This window comes from Pleurodeles waltl, chromosome 7 (genome assembly GCF_031143425.1).
Source record: "Pleurodeles waltl isolate 20211129_DDA chromosome 7, aPleWal1.hap1.20221129, whole genome shotgun sequence".
Taxonomy (NCBI): Eukaryota; Metazoa; Chordata; class Amphibia; order Caudata; family Salamandridae; genus Pleurodeles; species Pleurodeles waltl.
The window spans coordinates 1,367,796,163-1,367,821,770 of NC_090446.1; the positions used below are offsets into that span (position 1 = coordinate 1,367,796,163).

The 25,608-nt window shown below is 41.8% G+C and overlaps 1 protein-coding gene across 1 annotated transcript in view; it reads right to left on the bottom strand.

The window, feature by feature from the left end:
- The window catches only part of SLC17A7 (solute carrier family 17 member 7), a 239,168-nt gene that overhangs the window by 10,001 nt on the left and 203,559 nt on the right, over positions 1-25,608 (bottom strand). Inside the window, exons 5-9 of the mRNA XM_069200817.1 lie at positions 7,373-7,460; positions 7,137-7,223; positions 6,237-6,379; positions 4,967-5,116; positions 4,288-4,420 (exon numbers count right to left, since the gene is read on the bottom strand). Of these exons, the coding sequence (XP_069056918.1) occupies positions 4,288-4,420; positions 4,967-5,116; positions 6,237-6,379; positions 7,137-7,223; positions 7,373-7,460 (601 nt within the window). The remainder of the gene's footprint in view (positions 1-4,287; positions 4,421-4,966; positions 5,117-6,236; positions 6,380-7,136; positions 7,224-7,372; positions 7,461-25,608) is intronic.

Sequence of the window (25,608 nt, forward strand, 5' to 3'; positions counted from 1 at the left end):
TGGTCAGGCCTTCCCAAAGAACCCCTGTACAGCAAACGCTTTTACAGTCAGCAAGGCTAGCCTGAAACACTGCCACCAGCCTTAAAGTGGTAGGGGATTGTTTGATTTCTTTTCTATCAGGCAGGACCTTGAGTATTTTATCTTCTAATGCCAAAAAAGGCAAATTGCAGGTCATATGTTTACAGTGGGAAAGGTCAGTAAGATAGGACCAAGCACAGTGGAATAAGCAAGGCTAGCCTGAGACACTGCAACCAGGCGTAAGTGAAGTGGGTAGTTTGATTTTTCCCGGCTGGCAGGGCTTGGCGAGATTTCATCTTCTAATGCTGTGAAGAGGCTGATTGTTGGCCATATCTCTGTAATAGGAATGGTCAGTAGGATGGGACCTAGTGCCTGGGTATCAGCAAGGTTACCCTGGGACATTCCAACCAGCCTTAAAGTAGTAAGGGGTAATTTAATTTTCTCTTAAAATGTGCCTAATACATGCTTATTTCTTTATGGTTACATATAAAGATAAGATATTCACCTTTATGGATCCTGTAAAACTTGAAGAGTTTATATATTGTCACAAAGGAGACAACATGGTATTAAGAAGTGGGAATATATAAACTGATTAATATCTATGACTTGTGTGCCACACTTTGCTTAAATTCCTTCTTGTCTGAAGGTTCTTATGCCCTATTTATTAAACCTGTTTTCCTTTACACTCCGTAGGTCTCCATCCAACAAGTGGATTCCCATCTGCTATTAAACGTAGCATGTTCTTCTTGCTTTTTTACCTTATTTTCATTTTTTCTATTTATTTTCAGAATATACGTGTACTTCTTCATAATGTATTTGAGAAAGCTGTTTTTAAGTTATTTTCATTAATAGGTAATCTATGTGTTATCACATGGAATGTTAAAGGATTAAAGAATATCATTAAAAGACAAAAGGTTTTACAACATCTTGCCAAGCTAGAGAGGCATGTTGTTATAAGAAACTCATTTGTCTACTGAAGACATTTCCAATAAATAATGGGTTGGAAAACTGTTAATCTTACATACATATGAAAATAAGAAAGGGTTGCTAATTTTTTTCACAAGAATGTTAAAATATCTGTTATTGCACATTAATGTGGTGAATATGATGATAAAGGTTTTGGTAAAACCTAAATTTGAAGACACGCCCAGGTTTTTGAATGTTTAAGGCCCTAATCATATCAGTACTTCTTTTCAAGATAGTCTTTCATCTAAAATGCTAATGTTTCCCAAAGACAATTTCATTAAGGGTGGAATTGCAATAAACATATGGACCCTTTCATTTACAAAATTTGAATGTCAGATAAATACCATACTTGCAAAAATGAATGTCAGGTATTATGGTGAGAAAAACAGAGTAGGTTCTCTCTAGCTAGCTATCTTAAACTTAGAAGAGAAAAATCTAAGAGATAAGTGTATTCACAATGATCTAAGAAAAAAAGTGGTAAAAAATCTTGATATGGTAAATTGCTTGTCTATACTCCTAAAAATATACCAATAGAAGATACTTTAGTTTCCTATTTCAATGTTATCCAAATAAAGGTCATTCAGATTTAAAGTTGTCTAACTTATATATTCACATAAATGTGATACAGGATGCCATTAGTTAACTAACAAAAGGGAAAGCCCCTAGGCCTGATGGATTTACGGCAGCATTGTATTTGCATTTATTTGCCTTTGTACCTTTTCTATAAAGCCTTAAGAGATTGGTTAATTTTACAGGTTTCACTTACAATGATTAAAATATCAAATTTAAGGCTTATGCGGATGAGCTTTCGCTATTCATGACTTAAACCTATCAATCCTTGTCTGTATTTTTATAACTTTTCTTCTTTTTTTGGAAACCTCGTGGACTACATGCTAAATGTTGATAAGCCTTAAGCATGCCAATTTTTTACACTGAGGAACCTTTTCAGAGATCTAGCTTATTCTGGAACTCTACTACATATAAATGCAGATGAATTTGATATTGTAATTCAAAAAGAGATACATTACAGGTATTGCCAAGTTTCATGAATACAAGTTAAAAATCTTATAATAAAATGGCCCCCTTATATCTTTACATTATCAATTTCACACTTCAGATATTACCTATTAAAATACAAAAATAATTTTACTCTAAAATTGACGCTATGCTCTTTAATTTGTTATGAAATAACAGGATCTCGAGAATTTATTTTAGTGCATTCAAAAGGCCTAAATCAGATAGAGGGGGCAACATTCCAGATCAAGCTACTACTAGGTATAAACAAATATTGGTTTATTATTAGTCAAGATATAACGAATACTAATTACGGTTTCTTTTAGAACAGTCTTTTATTTCTACATTTTCTTCCAAACACATTCTATTTATGTCCCATCCTCCTAAGTTTTGAATGCCACCAACAATTAAGCACTCTCAGTCCTTACTTAGACCTTGTTTCGTTGATAGCACCTCTCACCTAGAACACTTTAGAAAGAGTCCTATGTGGTGTAACAATGGGTCTGTTTCACGGTCAGGGTGATATATTGGACATCAAAGAGTATGATGTTAGTCTAGCTGCTTATGAAAGATGATTATGTAATCTCTTTGACAGTCTATTACATAAGTATAAGCTCATTTAACATGTTTTATTCAGTATAACAAACCTATTTGCTTCCTTGAAGACACATTAGTTGATTTCAATTCAGTATTTTTTAACACTGAGACCAATTAGGTTGTTTCATTCTTAAATCAAATTCCTGCGAAAGCTTTGGTCATATATACATTTTTAAAAGCAGAAATGTCTAATAGAGTTAAATCTGTGATTAAGGCATTGTGGGAATGTTACTTGAACGTCTCTCTCCCTACAGAAACCTGGGATATAATCAGGTCCAAAAGGCACTTTACTTCAAGGTCTGCTACCATGATTCAGTCCTTCTCTTCTTCTACTACAGGCTATATTACACTCAAGTGCATTTGCATGAGGTGAAAACTGTGAAATATGACAACTCTCGATTTTGCAACTCACAAAGAGGTGCTTATCTTCATATATTTTATACATGTACTAAAAATATTCTATTATGGAAAGTAGTCTAAAACACAATTATTTTGATGTGTGATTCAACTATTCCTTTCTCAGTTGTTAAGCTCCTTCACAGTGGGACAGTAAGCTATTTTAGTCATGGGCCTTTACTGGGTAAGTTCAATGACTTTGTTATTGCTAAAGACATGCACATTTCAATTTCCAATTGGAAGGCAATTGATTGTATCACACTAAAATGTTGGTCTAATTCAGTCTATTTTACCCATACACTGGATATCTATAACTTTCATTCTTTGAAAATGTCTGTTAAACAAGGGGAAATGTGATCTCAGTTGAAAAAGTATTTATCTAAATGTGCTGCTATTCCATTCACAATTATCACAAAAATATATAAACGTCCTGAATTTATTATTACTTTTACAAATAACTCAATTTCTATTGCTTGTTTTGTAAGTTACCTTTTAATTCTCACCCTTTCTTAAAACTTTACCTCTAGTACCCTATTCTTTAGATTACATAACCTTTGTTTCTTTTTCCATTTTCACTGTTTCTCTCTTTCTACCATTTTACTTTATGTTTGACATTTTACTACCTTCCTAGTCTTCTTATTTGTTCTTTCTTCTAAATTAAAATTTCAGTTTTTTCTTTTCATAATTTTTGCCCGGCTCAATGAACATATTTATTTTATTGATCATATGTAATCAGATGCATTTTTCATTACAGTTCTTGTATGAATGTTGTGTAATAATATAGTTCACATATGACTGGTTGACTCATCCACCTTTGTACAGGCATGTTTTAACCTATTTGTATTATTTTAATTAAAACGACTTAATTAAAAGACAAGCCATTTTTCTTGAAGCTATTTTCTTAGCAGTCACCTCAAGCCTTTATAAGAACAGAGCTCTTAAAAGCCACTCTCTACTCACACTCTATGTTCCTTCTTGTTTGTACAGCAGTAAAAAGATTCAAACCATTGATAAGAATGTGGTTTTACAGTCTACTCTATGTAAATGTGCCCATTTTCTCAAATTACCTCTATAAAGTATTACATCTTATCCAAGATGACATATCTCTCAGAGTCTGATCCACTCTGCAGTTGTGCCATACATGGTGCAAAGGTGGGTGCTATACCTACACACATCCCTTCCCAGTCAACCTCATTTACTCAGTAACTCACTCGCTATGGTGAATAGCTCAAGGTTTCTAACAGATGAAAATCCCCACAGATGTTGCTGCACTGAGTGATGCACTGCCAAACTTACCACCACAGTTCATCATCTTGCGGACATTTGTGGTTGACATGATCCTTTTGGAGCGCAGGAAGTCAGCGATTTGGCCTCCAATGGGCACTATGATTGTCATCACCAGGTGTGGGAGTGCAGAGAGGAGGCCCACCTGTTTCGGAGATACAGATGTTTTAATATAAAAGTTGCATGCAAGTCTAATAATGGATGCACGTCCAATTTATTGCCTAATTTAGAATGTGATCCATTTATTTTATGAACACCATTGTGATGCATTTAGGTCCTTCAATTTATTGTCTAATTTAGAATGTGATCCATTTATTTTCTGAATGGCCAGTTTACACTGATAAACTTTTGTTTTTGGCCCCAATAGGAAAAAAAATGAGGGCTAATTTCAAACTATCCAAATATGTTGCTTAGGACCTGATTCAGAGTTTGACTGATTAAAGGTGCTATTTATCGCACTCAATAAAATACAGTATTCCAAGGGTCCAGATATTATCGGATGCACTAAATAGAGCCCATCCTGAATTTCCCAGCAATAACATGCAGATTTTGGTGCTTTCCACACTAAAATCTCCATGTGTCAGCATATACCTTATTGTTTACCCCTGTTAAATGTACACAGTTTTGTCCGTCATCAACAGAGAATGCAGTGTTATCTTGTAATTGGCCGCCCTGTACAGAAAGCACTCACCTTGCTGATCTCAAAGCCAAAGACCTCCTCAAAATAGGCCGGCTGACTAATGAGCAGCAGGTAGAAGGTCCAGCTGCGGCAGAAGTTGGCAACAATGATGGCGTACACTGGCATTGATGTGAAGAACTTCCGCCAGGGTGCCTTGAATTTCTGCAACAGGAGGAATCAAAGTTTAGTCAGTGAATCAGGTTAAGTTAACTAAACTTCCATCTTTCCTCCATCCTAATTCATCTTTTTTCCTCTTCATGCATGCTCGCCTTCTGTTGTCACCTCTTGTCCTCTTGCATCCTTTATTCTTCTTTTAGAGTTGTATGACTTTGGTAACCAACATGCATGATATACACATTATTATTATTATAAATAAGTAATACAGTATATGATAAACCCAACTGGAACTTGGATATGAACTATATTTTATATTATAGCATTCCTCTTGGTAAATATTTTAGAGTTACTTATCCATAGTTGTGTTAGACAGTGTGTAAGTCTCTGGGCTGATCAGACCAAAATGCAAGAGAAAGAAAAAGTAATGCAAGTACCCTTTGTGTCTGAAAATCCCATGTAAAACGAAAACAAAAACCGCAGTTAACAGTTTACGAGGCACAACATTTTAGATGAAAGATCATTGAGGAATCAGGTTTCAATAGGAGTCCTTATTGGTTTGCATGTGTGGTCCCACAGAGATCTTCTCTGAATACTGTTATTCAACATTTACGTGAGCCTGGCCTAAACAAAACTTAAAGTGGGCTGTTAAGCACCCTCAGATATTACACAGATCTTCAAGTGCTCTGCGTATGATTACCCCAAAAGAGCCTCCAGCTAGAGCTCTCGCCTGCAGTCAATTGTGTCTGTGGTAGCAATCCAACTTCTTAAAATTGTAGGTCGAAAGGATGGAAACCGTGGTATTTGAAGACCACTCTTTCTTGACCTCTGAGTTACAGCGATACACCTTGAGTAATCTGTGTGATAGTTCACTAGTCATATGTAACATGGAGTAGTGAGCTCCTATCACTTAAATTAAAAAAATCAATTATGTACTAAATCCTTTGTATCCTAAATAATTGATTGTAATTTGTTTTCAGTCATGCAGGGCTCGTTTCTTTCCTTTGTTTCCTTTATTTCATTTCTCCTGTCACCACCCCATCCTGCTTGAATCTACTTAACAGTTGTCAGACTAGCTGATACCATTTTGAAAATGTAGTTGTAAAATGATTTCCAAAGAGAAGTTCTTTGCTCTATAATTCCCTACTGATGCAACATAAACACTGACCACGAGTGGATTCATGAACTGAGTGCTCTCTCCTATACTCTCTTCAATGTATCTCTGCTCTTCCTCCGAAATGGATGGGTGCTCTGCCGGACTCTCGTAGGACACCAGGATCCAGAACATGTACCAGAATATTCCAAAACTTCCTGAAATCAAAGAAGAGAATTCCAATTAGAGTCCCCATCTTGAAGCGAGGATATACTTTATCCACATAAGCGTACCCTATCATATTCTAGAATTTTGTTTCTAAAAACTATAGGGATCAAAACATAGCCCTCAACCCAAACTATAGCATCACATTTCCAGGTACTCTGTCAATAACATATTATATATGCCAGGCTGGCCTTCCAATTGATATCATACAGCTAGCTAAGTATACTCTTTCTGTGATCTATCAATTCAATGTTCCTGTTTACAGCCAATCGTATGTGAACAGGTTTGGTCACTCAAATCCTACATCAGTTAGGCTGATCCCATAATACCATTAATATTGGTCCTGGATTGTTGGTTGGTGTCCGTGCTCTGTTTCCATTCATGGATAGAATTTCAAAGGATGCGCCTTTCAGCCACGTGCCATTTCTAATTATGTCAAAATTATTGCACGAAGGAGTGCAAAAGAAGGAGGCCTGGAATGTGACGTTCCATTGGCATGCCTCATCTGGAGACAGGCCAAAGGAACCAATGCACAATTGCATTTGTTTCAAATGTTTGGAAATATAAGAGCAGTAACTGTTGGTAAAATGACAGAGGGTGTCGTTGTACTGTTAGTCAATCAAACAAGTATATATCTATGTAGATATAATGTCTACAATGCCATTGCTTTATGTACAGAAGCCAACTGTATCCCTCTACAGGTGGCCAGTGGTATTACAAAGAAGAAACCTTGAAGGCCCACCTACTTACCATAGACATAAAAGACAGAACTCCACCCGGAATATTGGACCAGCACCCCAGCCAGCGGCATGGCGATCACTGCGCCAGCGTAAGAGCCTGCAGAGGAGTAGTGGACCACGTTACAGAATATCAAAAACAAGCAACCAGGGAGGGGGTGAGACAACAGCCAAAGGGGAGGAATTTTTTCTGTCTCAGGTGAACACTTCTGTGTTGTAAAGCTTACGTTGAAAGGAGAAAGTTTTTACCGCAGAAAGCTGTGGTGGCGAGTCTGCTGCGCTCCAGCGGCGGGGCCCACTTACTCCAGATACCATGGCATGCGGGGTACGTTACCCCCTGGCCGAAAGCATGAGAGAAGGGAGAGAAAGCACAACAGAAGGGAAAGAGAGGAGGAGGTAAACGTAAAGAGTAAAGGAGAAAGAATGAAAGGAGGGAAGAGGTGGGGATATAGAGGGACAAAATGTGAGGAAAAAAGGAGGAAGAAACAAGATTATTGAGATGACGTGCGAGGCAGAAAGTAAAGGAGAGGAGACAGGAGACATGGCAGAGAGAGAAAGAAGAGAATAATTGGGCAGAGAGAAAAGAGGAAATAACACGAGAAAATCGTGGTGAGAGGACCCGGTGAAAGAAAGGGAAAATAGAGATACAATGGGAGAGGAAAGAGGGAGGATGCAAAGAGAGGGAGAACGTATAGATTAGAGAATAAAGGAGAGGACAGGGATGGTGAAAAGATGGACAAAGTGGAGAGGTTGAAACAGAAAAAAGGTGAAGGGCGACGCCGGTGTAGGTAGAAAGGGAAGCGAAATTAGTGGCGAAGAGAATGAGAGAATTGAGTAGAAGCGAGGGATATAGTGTGATGAAAGAGTGGAAACAAGCAATCGACAATAGATAATAGAAAGTATAGGGTGAAATGTGGAAAACGGAGAAATGAAGGGAAGAGAAGAGGGATGGATGGAGGTATTGGATAGGTAAAAGAACACAAAAAATAGAACAAGCAACAGAAAGAGAAAAGGTGAGACATGATTTATTCGAAATCAGTAAAGAAGACGTGGCAACCAGTACAAGGAACAGAGGGAGGGATACAAAAGGGACAAACAGGGAATGAAACCGGTAAAGGAGGAGCATGGTCAAGAGTCATGGATCATTGAGGCATAGATAAATAGATAGATAGATAGATAGATAGATAGATAGATAGATAGATAGATAGATAGATGGATACGCAGGTAGATAGATAGATAGATAGATAGATAGATAGATAGATAGATAGATAGATAAATAGATAGATGGATACGCAGGTAGATAGATAGATAGATAGATAGATAGATAGATAGATAGATAGATAGATAGATAGATAGATAGATAGATAGATAGATAGATAGATGGATACGCAGGTAGATAGATAGATAGATAGATAGATAGATAGATAGATAGATAGATAGATAGATAGATAGATAGATAGATAGATAGATAGATAGATAGAAAGATAGACGGAAATTGCTCAGGGGAACGTGGGGAACAACGACGACAGATATGTTTGGTCAGAAGACGGAACAATATTGATAGAGAAAAAGAAAAGTAAAGGAGAGTAATAAACAGAAAAAAGCAGAGATAGACACACACAGGTAGACAGACAAGACAAGAAAAGAAAGGCGAGTGAGTAATTTTCACAGACACTTCACATTCTGAATCCTTGGAAACACCTCTAGCCTAGGAAATTCCAAAAAAATACATTTTATGATAATTTTTTTCCTTTCTTTTCATACAAATGAAGCAATAATATGTTGTTGTTTTACCAGAACTAGTGGTTTTCAAATATGTCAACCACAAAACTCAGTTTGCAGTTGTGTAAATGCTTAAATGATGAAAAGCACCTCCTACATTTCAGCTGGTTACGTATATGGGGCGAACGACTTGTCCTGTGTTCTTGTGCTATGCTAGATTTAGGTCGGCCATGTTGGTTATTTTTCATTTCATGCACCATCAGCTAATGCAGATGTAATATTTGTCGGACAAGGTTATCAAGACTACTGCAAGGCTTTGACAAGCCCATCACATAAGAGACAGTAAGTATAAGCGCAAAGCTCATGTTTCTTCTCTTCCTACCTTCTCCTTATTAATCTAACCTCCATCTATCCTCCTATAAACAGGTAGTCCTTTTCTGCACTGTCAACACAAACAACTCTTTTATTGTTGCAGTCATAGCTGCTCTTTAGTTGAAGTATTTCATGAACTGTCTGACCAGCTCAAAACAATGGTCAAGAAAATACTAACTTTGGGTGACATCAAGCAGTGGATTGACAACCATAACCAAAACAGGTCTGTGACTTGATTTAAAAACACAGGCTTTTGTTTTCCCTTATGCAGTGCTCACACCAAACCATGCAGCTCCTCACTTGTCAAACTACTCTGTTATACCAATGGTAGGCCACTTTTCTTCCCTTCTCATCCTGAGAAATGTACTTACTGATGTCACAACCAATCACATCGCTTCAAAAACATCATTGCACTTCAAAACTTAATATCTGGGGAATTTGAAACAGCCTACATCTCAGCCAAGCAAACCTTACCGAGTGATTCTCTAAGCCTTGATGGAAAACATTTATGTCACCATTCACTCGGGGCTTCCGGGGTCCTCTGCGAACCAGAAACCCAAAAAGTGGCTTTAAATCAATGTACATATTGTTCATGATGAACAAAGTGAACTCGAACACACCAACCATACCCAAGAATGCCAATTGCACAAACAAATTCAAGTAAAAGTAGATGGGCTCTGCTGCAAGAGGGACAAGAGGGACTGCCACAAAGTCATTAGAAAAACCCAAAAGGCCTATATGGGTAAGCGAACCAGTGAGACCACAAATCAAGCTAGGGAGCTCCATTATATCTACCACGAGAGGGAAGTCCTCAAAAACAACCCATTTGCAACTTGGCATCAATGTGAATTTGTCACACTCTTCTTAGATCCCAAAATCACCAAAGTCCGTAACTTCATCTATTTCCCTCCTTCCACTAATTGACTACAAGAAAGTATTGAGGATTGGCGCAAGGGATGAAAGCATTCAACAAACCAGTTGAATCAGACATAGTGCTGTGTACGAAACCGTTCCTCCTTTCACTCAAGGCAGACCTTGCACTTGTGATCAAGGCATTCTGCCTGAATGAGGTCAATACTGATATCCAATCCTATTATTTGAAAGGCCTGACAACCTAGGAGCAACCCTCTCGCATCCTGGTCTCATTCTGCCCCTTGGTCAGCACAGTGGTTACCGGCATCTACTTGGACCTCTGCCAACACAGGAGAACCAGCTACTGGGTGGAGGAGTCGAGAGACCACTGATGACTGCTTAGACTCCTGTTACATCTTTAACAATGGACTCTGAGTAAAATTATTCACCAGATTTTAGAGGAACCGGAACTGAGAAGAATGTGTTTGAATCTGCAGCAGCACAACTACCTAATGGCAGTCTTGAAAACAAGCAGTGGCTTCCAGTAGATTCATAAATAAAATTAAAATTCTTTGTACTACCAGCAAGGCCAACTATGGCAAAGGTCCAGCTTACTGGTGGGGCTCACTACCCACTTAAAGCCAATGAGAAATCTATGCCCAGCAACAGAAAACGCTGTCTCCCAACTAGCCTTGCACAGGCCTATGGGAGTCTAGACGCCATGACTGTGGGATTCATTGACCTTAAGTCAGGGGGCCAGATCCAAATTATAACCTTTTCAGAAAAGGTTGAAAACAGAGCTGTTCCAGCAAATGCTTAACTAAACCCAACAGAGTGACAGAAGACTGCCAGACTGTGAACCCTCGTCTCACTTATTGGACTCCTCCACTCGGTATCTCATTTAATGCTCTGAAGTAGCCAAAGGCAGACACAGAGGGGCATATTTACAAGAACGTGGTGCATTGGTCCCGATCCGCCACTCTTCTTGCGTCGACCCCGCCTCACCTAACAACACCATGGTTGTGCTATGTTTACAATACAGTGCACCACGGCGGTTGTTAGGACAATAGCGTCAACATTTTTGACGCTATGGTGGCGCTTTGCTGCACTAGCTCAAAAATGATGATGCTAATGCAGCAAAGCACAGAGAGGCCCAGTAATTGAAATGGGTGTGGCATTTTAATGCCTGCTCTGAGCAGACGTTTAAAATGATGGAAAAAAACAGCGCAGTGAAATGTTGTAAATTTACTGTGCCATTTTGTCGGGGGCCCCCTGCGCTGGAACGCCCCCCATGCATACATTATGCATGGCGCAGGCATAATGTGGCACAAGGGTTTACATAGTGGAGCAAAGCAAGCATTACGCCTCTTTGTAAAAACGGTGTAGGGGAAAGGCCTTTTTAATGCCGCCTTAGCATTAAAAAAAATGATACTAGGGTGCTGTAAGGTGGCGCTAGGGGCTGTTAAATATGCCCCATAGTGCTTTGTAAAAGCTCTAAATAACTATACTTTGTCCATCCTATAGCGCTTTTCTGTCTCATTCTCTTTGCTATGGTGTAAAGGACCCCTTTACGTCACTACTTCTCTGCCCTGTTGCCCGGTACCTGCATCGCTTTTCCGTTGTATCCCTCTGACCTTAATCTCCTGTCCTGGTAAATGTTATTTATTTTGAGTTATCTAAATTCTGGTGTGTCAAATGGTACCTGCACTTTAATTGGCCTATCTAGATAATTTTGCTTAATACCAACACATTAAATATTTATTCTATTTTATCTCTGGCTCTGAATTGGTTAGTTCCTGAAACCTTTCTACAGTATGTTACAACTTAATGTGCCTGTACAGTTCTTGAATCACTTTGCAGGCTTGTTGACAGCTATAAAAAACACTACATAATTAAAACATATGTGAAAAGCATTACCACTGCTTCTGTAAATGGGGGAAGAAGTGAAAATGAGTATCCTCTGAGTGCAAATGATAAATAGCCTTCCACAGTGTTTAATATAAGTTGTGCATGGCAGAAGTGCTGCATAAGCCACATAATAGCCTGCAGTTTGTTTTAGTTGTGTCAATGGTCCCACAATCTAAAAAAACATTGCGGGTATTGTAAATTGAATTAATCTTAATGTCATCGAAGCCTGAAATGCATGTCAGTGAAATGAGCAGCAGATTATTCAAATTGTTGCTTTGGACAGAACCATGGGCCATATGTACGAACACATTTTCCCATAGACACAGAATGGGTAAAACCCTTTGCTACATCTGGCCCCATATATCCATAAAACACTTATGACATGTGCATTTTAAATCGCAGGTTCAACCCAAGAGGCATCTTTGTGCAGAATAAACAATGTTCATTGTGAGATTTGTAGGCCTGGCTTGACAGCTTTAAATGCATGCTAGACATTTTGTATGCAATATACAGAGAGTTTGCTTTTGACCAAGCACTGCCAGCCACTGGCCTGTTTTGGTCATCCCACTTCAATCACTGCGTAAAGTGTAGTCAGTCATATCTTGGATCAGCCCAAAGAAGTGTTTTTAAATCACCATCATGCTGTTAAAAACAGGGAGCATACTTCCTCCTGTTAGAGTGTGTTTTTGTTGTAATGCATGAGGTGCATTGGTTTTAGAATGTGGCAGGGACTATCCAGTGAACCCTGAAGCCGCATCAAAAAGAAGATTTCCTCCTCTGAAAGCAATGCATTCTGCACCAAATGCAAATTGTTGTTCAAAGTAAAATTTAGAATGTGTCATTTGTTACTTTTAGTGGAAATAGTTTTTGACTGGCAAAAAAAGTTAGATAAAAATGAGTTTCCTTATAAATAATATCTGGCAAACATACTTTTGACTGGTGTCATTGCTTTAGTTTAGCTCCATCTCCATTACAGAGGTCAGGTCAAGCAGTTTTTCTGAAACTGAAGGCTGTTGCGTATGTTTGTTCCTTGGGCTGCTCCCTGCTGCAGCAGGTCCAGTCAGGGATATATATTGCGGATGTTGTTGTGTAGCTGTGGGGCCATGAAGACAAACAGCAGCCATCTTGAATTGTGATCACACTAGGTCTGCACTGTGTACTCATGCTAGACCTTACTGTCACCATTTCCTGTACACAGGCTGAAAAAAATGAAGCCAAGTGGTGTGGCCATATTGCAATAGTGTGCATTTATTTAAAGCTGAGTAAGATTTTTAAAACCAACCTTCCTTGAAGAATCACACCGCTTGTAGTAATAAAGACTGTATATGACTGAATATATCATGAATTCTGAACATTTTTTTTATATTTGACAGGATGTTGGATGGAATAGCACTAGATTTGACAGTATGCTCAGTAGTTCATAAAAAGGAATTCTGCAATATCAAATGAAGCCCTCTCTGTGGTGATATTAGTACAAGATTTTTACCTGTTGACTTGTCTATTTTACACATTGCAGAAATGTGTACATTTCCAATGTCTTTCTGTTTATCTGACTTGTACTCCACTCTCTGGTTCTCAATAAATCAGAAGCAAAGATGGAGAAACTAAACTAGAATAGCTTATGTCACTACAGGTTTCCCAGTCACGCTCAGGGGATTTGGTCTAGCCATAATATGGCAGCAAACCAACTTGGATAGAGCATTCAAAATACAAGAGCATATTTCTATTTGTATATGAGTGAAAGGGACTCTATAAGACTAGTAAAGCACCCCCTTCACTGTCCCACGTGACAAGAGATGGAGTTGTTTGGCACATATCCCCCATCCATGAGAAACTGATAAAATAACCCACACCCAACACAGCCACCACTTCCACCCTGTCTTCCCTTTCATTCCCTCTATTGTTGCAAGTGTTGTGCCATGATGATGCATACTGCATGAAAGGGGATAGCTCCATACAGTATGAGCATGATAAATAATTTCCTCAGGTCAGGATACATCCCTTGTGAGTTAAATTATAAGTGACTCATGAGCCTACTGAAAAAACGTAGGCCCTCTTGATGAAAACAACCATTAGATATTTTGGAATACGCCCTTAATCTTGCAGATCATCGAGATTGTAGCTTCAATTTAATTGTGAAACGTTCTAGGGCAATTAGTAGTCCCACGTGTATTTCCAGTAGATGCCTGGAACTATTTCTAGTTGACAAAAAAGTTAGGATATTTATTGGAGGGGATAACTTCAAGGAGAAAATTGTCATGTCTGGGGTCCCTCAGGGATAATGCTTCTGACTTTCCTCCAATTTAATGTTCTCTTACAATTCCTGTTTACATCCACGTCCATCTGCTTGAACTGAAGGACAAATTTCGCAATTTCGCTGAGGACACCCTATTGGTTGTCATCCGTGATGCAAGAGAGAGCAGAAACATGGATGGACCTCACTTGGCAAATTGTGGACAAAACCAATACTGGGCTCTTGATTGTTGGGACTGATGTCTAGCAAGGAAAAAGGAAGGATGACCCATAGTTCCTTGAGCCTGGTATGATCTACAATTATGATAAAACAAAAGGCCAAAATGCTTAGAGTTATTTTGGACTCCCTTTCATCTATTATTAGCCATGTCAACAGCGTCATCTCCTACTCAAATTATTGTCCTAAATTACTTGTGAGATTGCAATAACTTTTGAATCAGAAAGATAGGGCATGAATTAGTGAGCAATAATTGAATACCAAGAATTCTCTGTTGGCTGGCATCTCTAAAAGCAAGTTTAGAATATTGCAGTTTATGGGAGGAAGTTCAACATTGTTCTACATTCCCAAAACACTCCATGTAAGATGAACTGCACCCTGGTTCGTTATAGAATTTGTATTACAAAATAGGGCCTGATTCACAAAGGTAAACATACACTTTTGCTATTCACAAAAGGATTTACTAGTAGTGCCTTTTTCGAGTGAGAAGTCTCCACACATTAAAAATAGGGTTGTCCTATCTTTTTATGTGCGGGGACTCCACAATCATAAATATAATACTCGTAACTCCCTTTGGAATAGCAAACAATCAGAAACTTGCACAAAAGTGTAAGTTGACCTTTGTGGATCATGCCCATTGACTTTAGCCCACATAGCTGCGTAGGAAGAAATTCCACAATATTTGTATAATCATCTTAAAGTTTATCAGCTGGTTGGAACCTTAAGCTGTATGGATAGCAAACGTTTCCAGGACGTTTCCTAGTATGGCATTCTCAAAGTGAACTGACCCCACTCATGATCTAAGATTGATAGACCAACTATTTATTTTCAATAAGGCAATGAAGACCAGCCTATTTTGAAGTAGGTCATGTGCATAATTGCCTACATAGGTATTTTATAGATGTATGCATGATTTGATTATACTGATGATGCCATACAGCTGTTCTTTCAGGGCATACATTAGGTCTACACATGTCAACCTGGCAGAAGTCTCCAAAGGCAGCTGGGCAGAGGGCCACTGACAAAGGAAGGTTGGGTAAATGCAAGATGTTTGGCACAATAAGACTTTGCCATCCAGGGGAGTGTCTGAGAGTGGTTGGACTGGATTCCTGATATAAATTCGAGCACAAAGCCAGACAAGAGAACAACATCTCCATATTTGTAGGTTTGTGCCACTGGGTGTATGCTGCCCTTGAGGACAATCTGTCAGCCACAGAAGTGCTGGAGAACGAAGGGTCTGTGTCTGGGTGGTTCTGAGATTAGGGTCTACCTGCACATGCCAAAAAGAAATAGGTGAAAAACCAGAAAACATTGAGAATGGCGGGATGGAACAGCTAGGGTTAACACTTTGGATATTTGGTCCTACAGCTACCAAGGACTATATTAAAATGCGCAATATTACACAATGAAAATTCATCAATAATTCGATATAATATAAATGCAAGCCATACCCACGCTATGCCTGGCAGAACTGGGTGCCTCCCTTAAAAAATATCACCGGTATACCCGAAAACAGACAGAAGTATGTGATAGTGTGATGTAGCCCAACCGCATAGTTTACCGAGCTCTAACATTTTCTTCTAATGCCTTACCACATTTGGATTGTTTTGACCACTGCGGACTTAGGACCTGATTTATACTTTTTTAGCACCGCATTTACATCATTTTTTGATGCAAAAGTGGCGCAAACTTACAAAATTCAATTATATTTTGTACGTTTGCACCGCCTTTGCGTCAAATGTGGCGCTAAAAAGTATAAATCAGGCCCTAAGAATTTCAAGAAACGCAGGGGAACAGGATTTTGACGTGAATATGTATAGTTTAAATTGTCAATGATTTAACTGTTCTAGATATGCAGACTCGTTTAGGTATAAAATAAATACTCCTTTTAGGTGTTCTAATGAAGAAGTCTATAGGAAGATGTTGGCATCTTTTCACTGTTCCTCATGTCACCACAAATGAAAGTATTTTCTGCTTATTCAGCCATTTTCATTTGGTTTTTTAACACTGACGTTCAGACTAGGCAATTTGAAACGAGCTCTAATCATGTTTGCTAGCAAATTCCGTAATGCAGGACCACTTGTGGTGATTTATGTTGGCTGAAGTACTCTCTACCATACATTACAAGTATATTTCAAGTTATTGTATGTGTGTGTGTGTGTATAAATTAGGTCAAATGCTCCTTTATAAGGTCATGGAACTCTGAGGTGACTTGCAATATTCTATTAAGGTTGTGTAAGATGTATTTTATTCCTTATAATACATGACTGCACCTTCACTTTCACATTTTAGCCTCCTTCTAATCCCTAAGTCTTTAGCTCCTTCCGATGGAAGACTAATTAATTTGCAACTTGTAATACATCACAAATATATTTTAAGCATTTTGCTAATAAAACATTCTTTGTAGTTTGGAATGGGTAGTAAACACCACATATATTTCTACACTAAATAAAGTGCCATAATTGTCTCTTGGCCAGTCAACGACTCTACTTGGTTATTTTGTTTGGAAAAGAAAAGGTGACGAAAGGCTATCCTGCCTTTTAATTGTTTTATGTGTCAGCCGTGCTTAATGTTTGGGAAGATGCTCTTCATCTTTTCTAAGGCCCTTGGCAGAGGCATTGTGATGTCACAACTCAATTAATATAAATGATTACAGAGGAATCATGATGTCACTTTCTTATTTCATGTGAGTGGTGAGATGATAATTCAACTGTATTCATAGAGACTGCAGGCTTCCATCTCTGTATTACTGTTTGATGCAATTTTTCAGCCCGCTGGGGCTAGTGGCATGGCTTTCCATCGGAAAGTTGCCTCTTCGTTGCTTTTGTAATGAAGTGGGAGAGGTCAGTTAAAGGGACTTTTTCATGCTTCCAAAGATTTGCCTTTTGGGTGTCTGGCATTGCTCGTCACATTGTGAGCTGTATTCATTTTAGCCCCACGCGGGTCACAAACACGACCTGAAGCTCTTCTGACATGACTGATTCTTCCCAACTTCTACCTACTGGACTTTCAGGGGGACCGGCCTGTCTTCCCTGAGTCTTTGTGGCTCTGAGGCATCATGTCTGGGATGGCAGTCTCTATATCCTTGTGTCATTTCACCCAGTCGTTCTCCTTGAGTTAACTGACAGTATCTAAAGATGATAGTCAATATCTATATAGCAGCTATTTTATCAATGTTGTTTTTCAAGCCTGCCTATGAAAATCTGCAACTCTGTAATTCTGAGCCATTGTACCTTTGAGGTCACAGATACTCTATCCCTCAAAGTTATCATCTCTTTAAGATGATATATTCTGTATCCATGTATCTTTGTATCCCTAAGCAATCATGCCTCTGTGGTGACAGAGTCTATTATTATTGTGCCTGTTTCTGTACCTCTGAGACATCGTGTACTTGAGGTGACAGAGTTTGTATCCTTGTGTCTCTGTATCCCTGTGCAATCATGCCTCTGTGGTGACAGTCTGTATTACTGAGTCTATTTCTGTATCTCTGTGACCTCATGTTCTTGAGGTGATAGACTCTGTATACCTGCCTCTCTGTGCAATCATGTCTCTGAGGTGACAGACTGTTTTATTCTGTCTCTGTACCTCTGAGACTTCATGTTATCGAGGTGACAGACTTTGTATCCTTGTGTCTCTGTATCCCTCTGCAATCATGCCTCTGTGGTGACAGACTGTGCTACTGAGTCTATTTCTGTACCTCTGAGGCCTCATGTTCTTGAGGTGAAAGGCCCTGTATCCTTGTGTTCCTGTATCCCTCTGCAATCATGTCTCTGAGGTGACAGACTGTGTTACTGAGTCTGTTTCTGTACCTCTGTGACCTCATGTTCTTGAGGTGAAAGACCCCGTATCCTTGTATCCCTGTGCAATCATGTCTCTGTGGTGACACACTGTGTTACTGAGTCTATTTCTGTACCTCTGAGGCCTCATGTTCTTGAGGTGAAAAGCCCTGTATCCCTGCATCTCTGTATCCCTGTGCAATCATTTCTCTGTGGTGAGAGACTGTTTTATTCTGTCTCTGTACCTCTGAGACTTCATGTTCTCGAGGTGACAAACTTTGTATCCTTGTGTCTCTGAACCCCTGTGCAATCATGCCTCTGCGGTGACAGACTGTGTTACTGAGTCTATTTCTATATCTCTGAGCCCTCATGTTTTTGAGGTGAAAGACCCTGCGTCCGTGTGTCTCTGTATCCCTGTGCAATCATGTCTCTCTGGTAACAGACTGTGTTACTGAGTCTATTTCTGTACCTCTTAGGCCTGATGTTCTTGAGGTGAATGTCCCTGCATCCGTGTGTCTCTGTATCCCTGTGCAATCATGTCTCTGAGGTGACAGACTGTGTTACTGAGTCTGTTTCTCTACCTCTGAGGCCTCCTGTGCTTGAGGTGATAGACCCTGCATCCGTGTGTCTCTGTATCCCTGTGCAATCATGTCTCTGTGGTGACAGAATGTTACTGAGTCTATTTCTCTACCTCTGAGGCCTCATGTTCTTGAGGTGAAAGGCCTGTATCCTTGTGTCCCTGTATCCCTCTGCAATCATGTCTCTGTGGTGACAGACTGTATTACTGAGTCTGTTTCTGTACATCTGAGGCCTCATGTTCTTGAGGTGAAAGGCCCTGTATGCTTGTGTCCCTGTATCCCTGTGCAATCACGTCTCTGTGGTGACAGACTGTGTTACTGAGTCTGTTTCTGTACCTCTGTGACCTCCTGTTATTGAGGTGAAAGACCCTGCATCTGTGTGTCTCTGTATCCCTGTGCAATCATGTCTCTGTGGTGACAGTCTGTGTTACTGTCTCTGTTTCTGTACCTCTGTGACCTCATGTTCTTGAGGTGAAAGACCCTGCATCCGTGTGTCTCTGTATCCCTGTGCAATCATGTCTCTGTGGTGACAGTCTGTATTAATGAGTCTATTTCTGTATCTCTGTGACCTCATGTTCTTGAGGTGATAGACTCTGTATACCTGCCTCTCTGTGCAATCATGTCTCTGAGGTGACAGACTGTTTTATTCTGTCTCTGTACCTCTGAGACTTCATGTTCTCGAGGTGACACTTTGTATCCTTGTGTCTCTGTATCCCTGTGCAATCATGCCTCTGCGGTGACAGACTGTGCTACTGAGTCTATTTCTGTACCTCTGAGGCCTCATGTTCTTGAGGTGAAAGGCCCTGTATCCTTGTGTTCCTGTATCCCTCTGCAATCACGTCTCTGAGGTGACAGACTGTGTTACTGAGTCTATATCTGTACCTCTGTGACCTCATGTTCTTGAGGTGAAAGACCCCGTATCCTTGTATCCCTGTGCAATCGTGTCTCTGTGGTGACACACTGTGTTACTGAGTCTATTTCTGTACCTCTGAGGCCTCATGTTCTTGAGGTGAAAAGCCCTGTATCCCTGCATCTCTGTATCCCTGTGCAATCATTTCTCTGTGGTGAGAGACTGTTTTATTCTGTCTCTGTACCTCTGAGACTTCATGTTCTCGAGGTGACAAACTTTGTATCCTTGTGTCTCTGAACCCCTGTGCAATCATGCCTCTGCGGTGACAGACTGTGTTACTGAGTCTATTTCTATATCTCTGAGCCCTCATGTTTTTGAGGTGAAAGACCCTGCGTCCGTGTGTCTCTGTATCCCTGTGCAATCATGTCTCTCTGGTAACAGACTGTGTTACTGAGTCTATTTCTGTACCTCTTAGGCCTGATGTTCTTGAGGTGAATGTCCCTGCATCCGTGTGTCTCTGTATCCCTGTGCAATCATGTCTCTGAGGTGACAGACTGTGTTACTGAGTCTGTTTCTCTACCTCTGAGGCCTTGTGTGCTTGAGGTGATAGACCCTGCATCCGTGTGTCTCTGTATCCCTGTGCAATCATGTCTCTGTAGTGACAGAATGTTACTGAGTCTATTTCTCTACCTCTGAGGCCTCATGTTCTTGAGGTGAAAGGCCCTGTATCCTTGTGTCCCTGTATCCCTCTGCAATCATGTCTCTGTGGTGACAGACTGTGTTACTGAGTCTGTTTCTGTACATCTGAGGCCTCATGTTCCTGAGGTGAAAGGCCCTGAATGCTTGTGTCCCTGTATCCCTGTGCAATCACGTCTCTGTAGTGACAGACTGTGTTACTGAGTCTGTTTCTGTACCTCTTTGACCTCCTGTTATTGAGGGGAAAGACCCTGCATCTGTGTGTCTCTGTATCCCTGTGCAGTCATGTCTCTGTGGTGACAGTCTGTGTTACTGACTCTGTTTCTGTACCTCTGTGACCTCATGTTCTTGAGGTGAAAGACCCTGCATCCGTGTGTCTCTGTATCCCCGTGCAATCATGTCTCTGTGGTGACAGACTGTGTTACTGAGTCTGTTTCTGTACCTCTGAGGCCTCATGTTCTTGAGGTGATAGACCCTGCATCCCTGTGTCCCTGTATCCCTGTGCAATCATGTCTCTGTGGTGACAGACTGTGTTACTGAGTCTATTTCTGTACCTCTTAGGCCTCATGTTCTTGAGGTGAAAGACCCTGTATCCTTGTATCCCTGTGCAATCATGTCTCTGTGGTGACACACTGTGTTACTGAGTCTATTTCTGTACCTCTGAGGCCTCATGTTCTTGGGGTGATAGACCTTGCATCCGTGTGTCCCTATATCCCGGTGCAATCATGTCTCTGTCGTGACAGACTGTGTTACTGAGTCTGTTTCTGTACCTCTGAGGCCTCATGTTCTTGAGGTGATAGACCCTGCATCTGTGTGTCCCTGTATCCCTGTGCAATCATATCCTTGTGGTGACAGACTGTTACTGAGTCTGTTTCTGTACCTCTGAGGCCTCATGTTCTTGAGGTGATAGACTCTGTATCCCTGCCTCTCTGTGCAATCATGCTTCTGAGGTGACACTCTCTCTGCCTCTGTACTTTTGAGACCTCATGTTCTTGAGGTGAAAGACCCTGTATACTTGTGTCTCTGTATCCCTTTGCAATCATGTCTCTCTGGTGACAGACTGTGTGACTCTGTCTGTTTCTGTACCTCTGTGACCTCATGTTATGTCCTTGGGGTGACAGAGTTTAATTCCCTGTGGTACTGTAAGCATGTTGTATCAGGTCTTGGAGGTGACGGCATCTCTCTTCCTTTGCCTCTCTGTCTGCGTGTTGTCATTTCTTTGAAGTGACAGTCTGTGTGCTTGAGTCAGTCTCTGCATCCCTGTGCCTTCGTGTTCTCGAGGTGACAGACTGTATCCCTGTTTCCGTACGCCTGTCCTATCATGTCTTGGGGGGGGGGGGGCAGATTCTGTATCCCGGTGTCTCTACACCCCTGTGCGATCGAATTCTGGAGGGGACGGGCTCTGTTGTATCCCTGTGTCTCCACACGTTTGTCCTATCATGTCTTGAAGGTGACGGGCTCCGTATCCCACTGTGTCTGTAACGATGTGCCATCATGTCTCGGGTTGACAGACTGCGCCCCTCTGTATTTCCGTGTGTCTGTACGCAATCATATATTTGAGGTGACTGGCCCTGGGTTCTTGTCTCTGACAGTGTATATCTGTGCTTTCATGTTCTTGAGGTGACACTCTGTAGCCCTGTGTCCGTACACCTGTCCTATGAGGTCCTGGAGGGGACAGACTCTGTACATCGGTGTCTCTGTCCGTGTGTGCGATAAAGTTCCGGAGGGGAAGGACTCTTCACAACTGTCCCTGTATCTCCAAGCGATCAGTCCTGCGTGTGACAGGATGTGTACCCCTCAGGGTCAGTTCTAGCAACAGTTCTTTTCTTGGGTCCGTTTACTAACAGCGTCCTGTCCACTTCTAGGGTAAAATGTCACTGTTCATGTGGTAGCCAGAGATGGACCACCACAGGCCATCCCGTCCTTGAGGTGAACAGGCCTGCACATGGCCCATGCAGCCTCCAGTCCTGGGCATGACCAGTGAGAGACCTCAGCACCAAGTGCGAGCAGCAGCGCGTCAGTGCCCGCGTCAGAATCACTGACCTCGTTCGATTATCACCACCCTGCAGCGAGCTCCTGGGGACAGGACGGGGATTAACATGCATGAACCAGAACTAAGAACTTGTTTTTTGCACGCGGACAGGGGCGTAGGAGACACTAAATTTCTGGGGGGGACAGGGACAACCTTGAGGTGGGCCCCCTGCACAAAGTTTGCAACCAGAAGGGTTGCCGTGGTGGGGGGAGATGGGGAAGGCGGTCGCTTCCAGTCAAGTCCTGCCTGTGTGGCCTGCAATTCCCTGTCTGCTGGGCCCTTTGCTGCCTTTTAGGCAGCGACAGGCTCTGTGATGCTGTTCGCCTGTGTGAAGTCCTAAGAGGCCTGTACTGCCTGCTGGGCGCAGTGCTTCCTGTCGATTCCTGTGCTGCCTGCCATGCACTGTACTGCCTGTTGGGAGCTTTCTAGTCAGGCTGTGTCAGTCTCTGCGCCTTCGCCTGCCTATGAAGGCCAGTAAGGCCTATGATTGCTGCTAGGTCCTTGTCTGACTATCAAGTGGCAGTCTCTGTGCTGCTGTGTTCCTGTGAACTGCTGTGCTGTCTGATAGGGCCGACCTTAGTGCTGGTGGCGCCCTGTGCGACATTGTTTGTTGGTGCCCCCCAGTGACCACCTCTGCCACGGATTCCCTCACTACTATCCATCCCCACTCTCTCTCAGATGCATTTCATTAGTCTTATAGCACCACTCATACCGGGAAATATCCCTTACAACGCAATCAATGCAATGCAATGCATTGACCACGCTGCCATTTCCACAAATATGGGTCTAGCACGCATGCCTTAACCACACATATCTTTACCACACATATGCGTGGTTACAGCATAGAGAGCGGTCTAGCTGTCCGGGTGGAACAGGAAGAAGCAGAGGAGAGAGAGGTAAGTAGGGCTGTGGCCGGGTTTAGAGTAGGAGGTTGGGGTCATTTTTAGGGCAGGGTAGGGTCGGGGTAGTTTTTAGGACAGGGTGGGGTAGGATTTAGGGGTCAGGAGGAGTGCATGGAGTTCAAGTAGTTTTACGACAGTGTGGGGTAGGTTTTGGGTACAGGGTGGGGGTCATGTAGTATTTAGGACAGAGCGGGGTAGGTTTTAGAGTTCATGGTGGGGCAGGGGCATCAAGGTAGTTTTTAGAACACTTCAGGGTAGGTTTTAGGGTTCAGAGTGGGTGTCGGGGTAGTTTTTAGGACAGGGCAGGGTTACTTTTAGGGCTCAGGGCAGGGGGGTTTAGGGCTCAGGGCAGGGGCAGTTTTAAGTGCTTGGAGGTGTGGAGTATGGTATCAGGTGTAAGGGGGCAGAGTAGGGAGAATTTACCACACATGTTCCTTTACCAAACATGCTTTTACAACGAAATTCGTTGTAAAGGCATGCGTAGTAAAGACACGGTCATAGTTGAGACCGCGATGTTAAGGCATGCACGATATACGCATGTGTTGTTCCATCATTCATCCCTCATACCAGTCTAGGGTGTCAAAGCACTTTTCATCACACAGACATTACGCAGAGACAATCCTCATATATGTGTGAATCATTGTATATGAAATATTACATAAGACAGGACTACAAGGTGTAGGTGTCACAGGTCATCCATACTGGTAGCAGGTATAGTTTCAGAGTGCTTTTTCTGGAGAAGCGCAAACTCAGAATTTTAAACATAACACCATAGTTGGGGGCTCCCTTTAATAATAAGAACTGATTTGCGCTCAAATCAACTTGTTTTGCAACATTAAGTTAATCAAAAAGTGGGGGGAAATCATAACGCTCTAATCTATACCTTGATGTTTGCATGCAGCTCTTTGATGAGTTCATTGCTCACTGTTCTATATTCAGTTTTCATTTATAAATTGCAGGGGACAAAAAAGGAGCTCTTTGATGTAGGAAGCTGGCCTGGTGTGTGGTGAGTACCTATGGTATTATCACCTTATGCCAGGTCCAAGTATCCCCTCATTAGTGAAGTGTAGGCAGTATCTAGAAGCCAGGCTCTCTAGAGGTAGCTGTGGATGATCAGCCAAGACTTATCTCGGACACATGCAAAGATCATGCAATACCACTGTAGTCACACAGCACTTACACACATGAAAGAAACATGTGTTATGAAAATAAAGGTTCCTTGTTACAGTAACACAAACACTAAAACACTAGATAGGCAATACTATAATAGGATGTAAGTAACACACTATTATATGTACAGCAGCAATCACAAAATTGGCATAAAAAGCAATAGAAAACAGTGAAAAGCAATAGGCAATACTGAAGGCCTAGAGGGGGCCAGACCATATACTAAGAAAGTGAAATGCGAAAGCCGGGTCCCCACCCAAGGAAGTGGAATTGGTAGAGGGGAGCTGGAGGAACTAGGAAACCCCAAAGGTAAGTACCAGAGTGCCCCCCAGCGACCAGGAGAAAAGAGGTAAGTTACTGTTTTTTCCCTGACCCACCAAAAGAACTTCAGAGAAGGATATTGCAAAACGCAGACAAGACTGCAAGAAACTAGAGGTGGATCCTGGAAGAGTAAGACCTGGAAAAGAAGGGCACCAAGTCCAGTTTACGTAGGATGGTCCGGTCTTGGCAGGAGCCACTACCCACCCATCTGTGGATGCAGGAGTTGGTCGACGGGGAGACGAGATGGTCAGCAATGCAGCACTGGAGCAGATGAAGAGTTCCTAGGTGATGCAGTCGACGTCCCATGCCAGATGAAGAATTGCAGTCAGTCTGTGGTGTGGAAAACCCACCAACAAGCCTTGGCAAAAGCAAATGTCACAGTAGGAGAAAAGTGGAGCTGCTGGGGACCAGCAAGGTCCAGGGGGACTCAACCCATGGAGGGGAGTCCCAGGTGACCATCAGCAAGGCAGAGAGTCTGGAGGAGGAGAGGCAGCCCCCACAGAAGACCTACAGACAAGGAGCCCAGGAGCTGCAGAGAGGCCCACAGCACACCTGAAGAGAGGTCCCACTTCACAGGCGAAGCACGTTGAGGGCTGTACTTCACAGAGAAGAGTGCCGGGGGCTAAGGCTACACGGAGCCTGAAGATCCCTTGGAGGAGGTAACAACAAGCCTTGGTAGCTGCAAGAGACGCGGTGCATGGGGGTACTATCCTGCATGGGAAGGCAAGGACCTACCTACTCCAAAGTTGGGCAGCTGGTAGAGAGGACCAAGGAGACCACTCCAGACTACCACCCCTGATGCAGGATCCACGCAGCTAAGGAGGAGAGCAGATCCACGC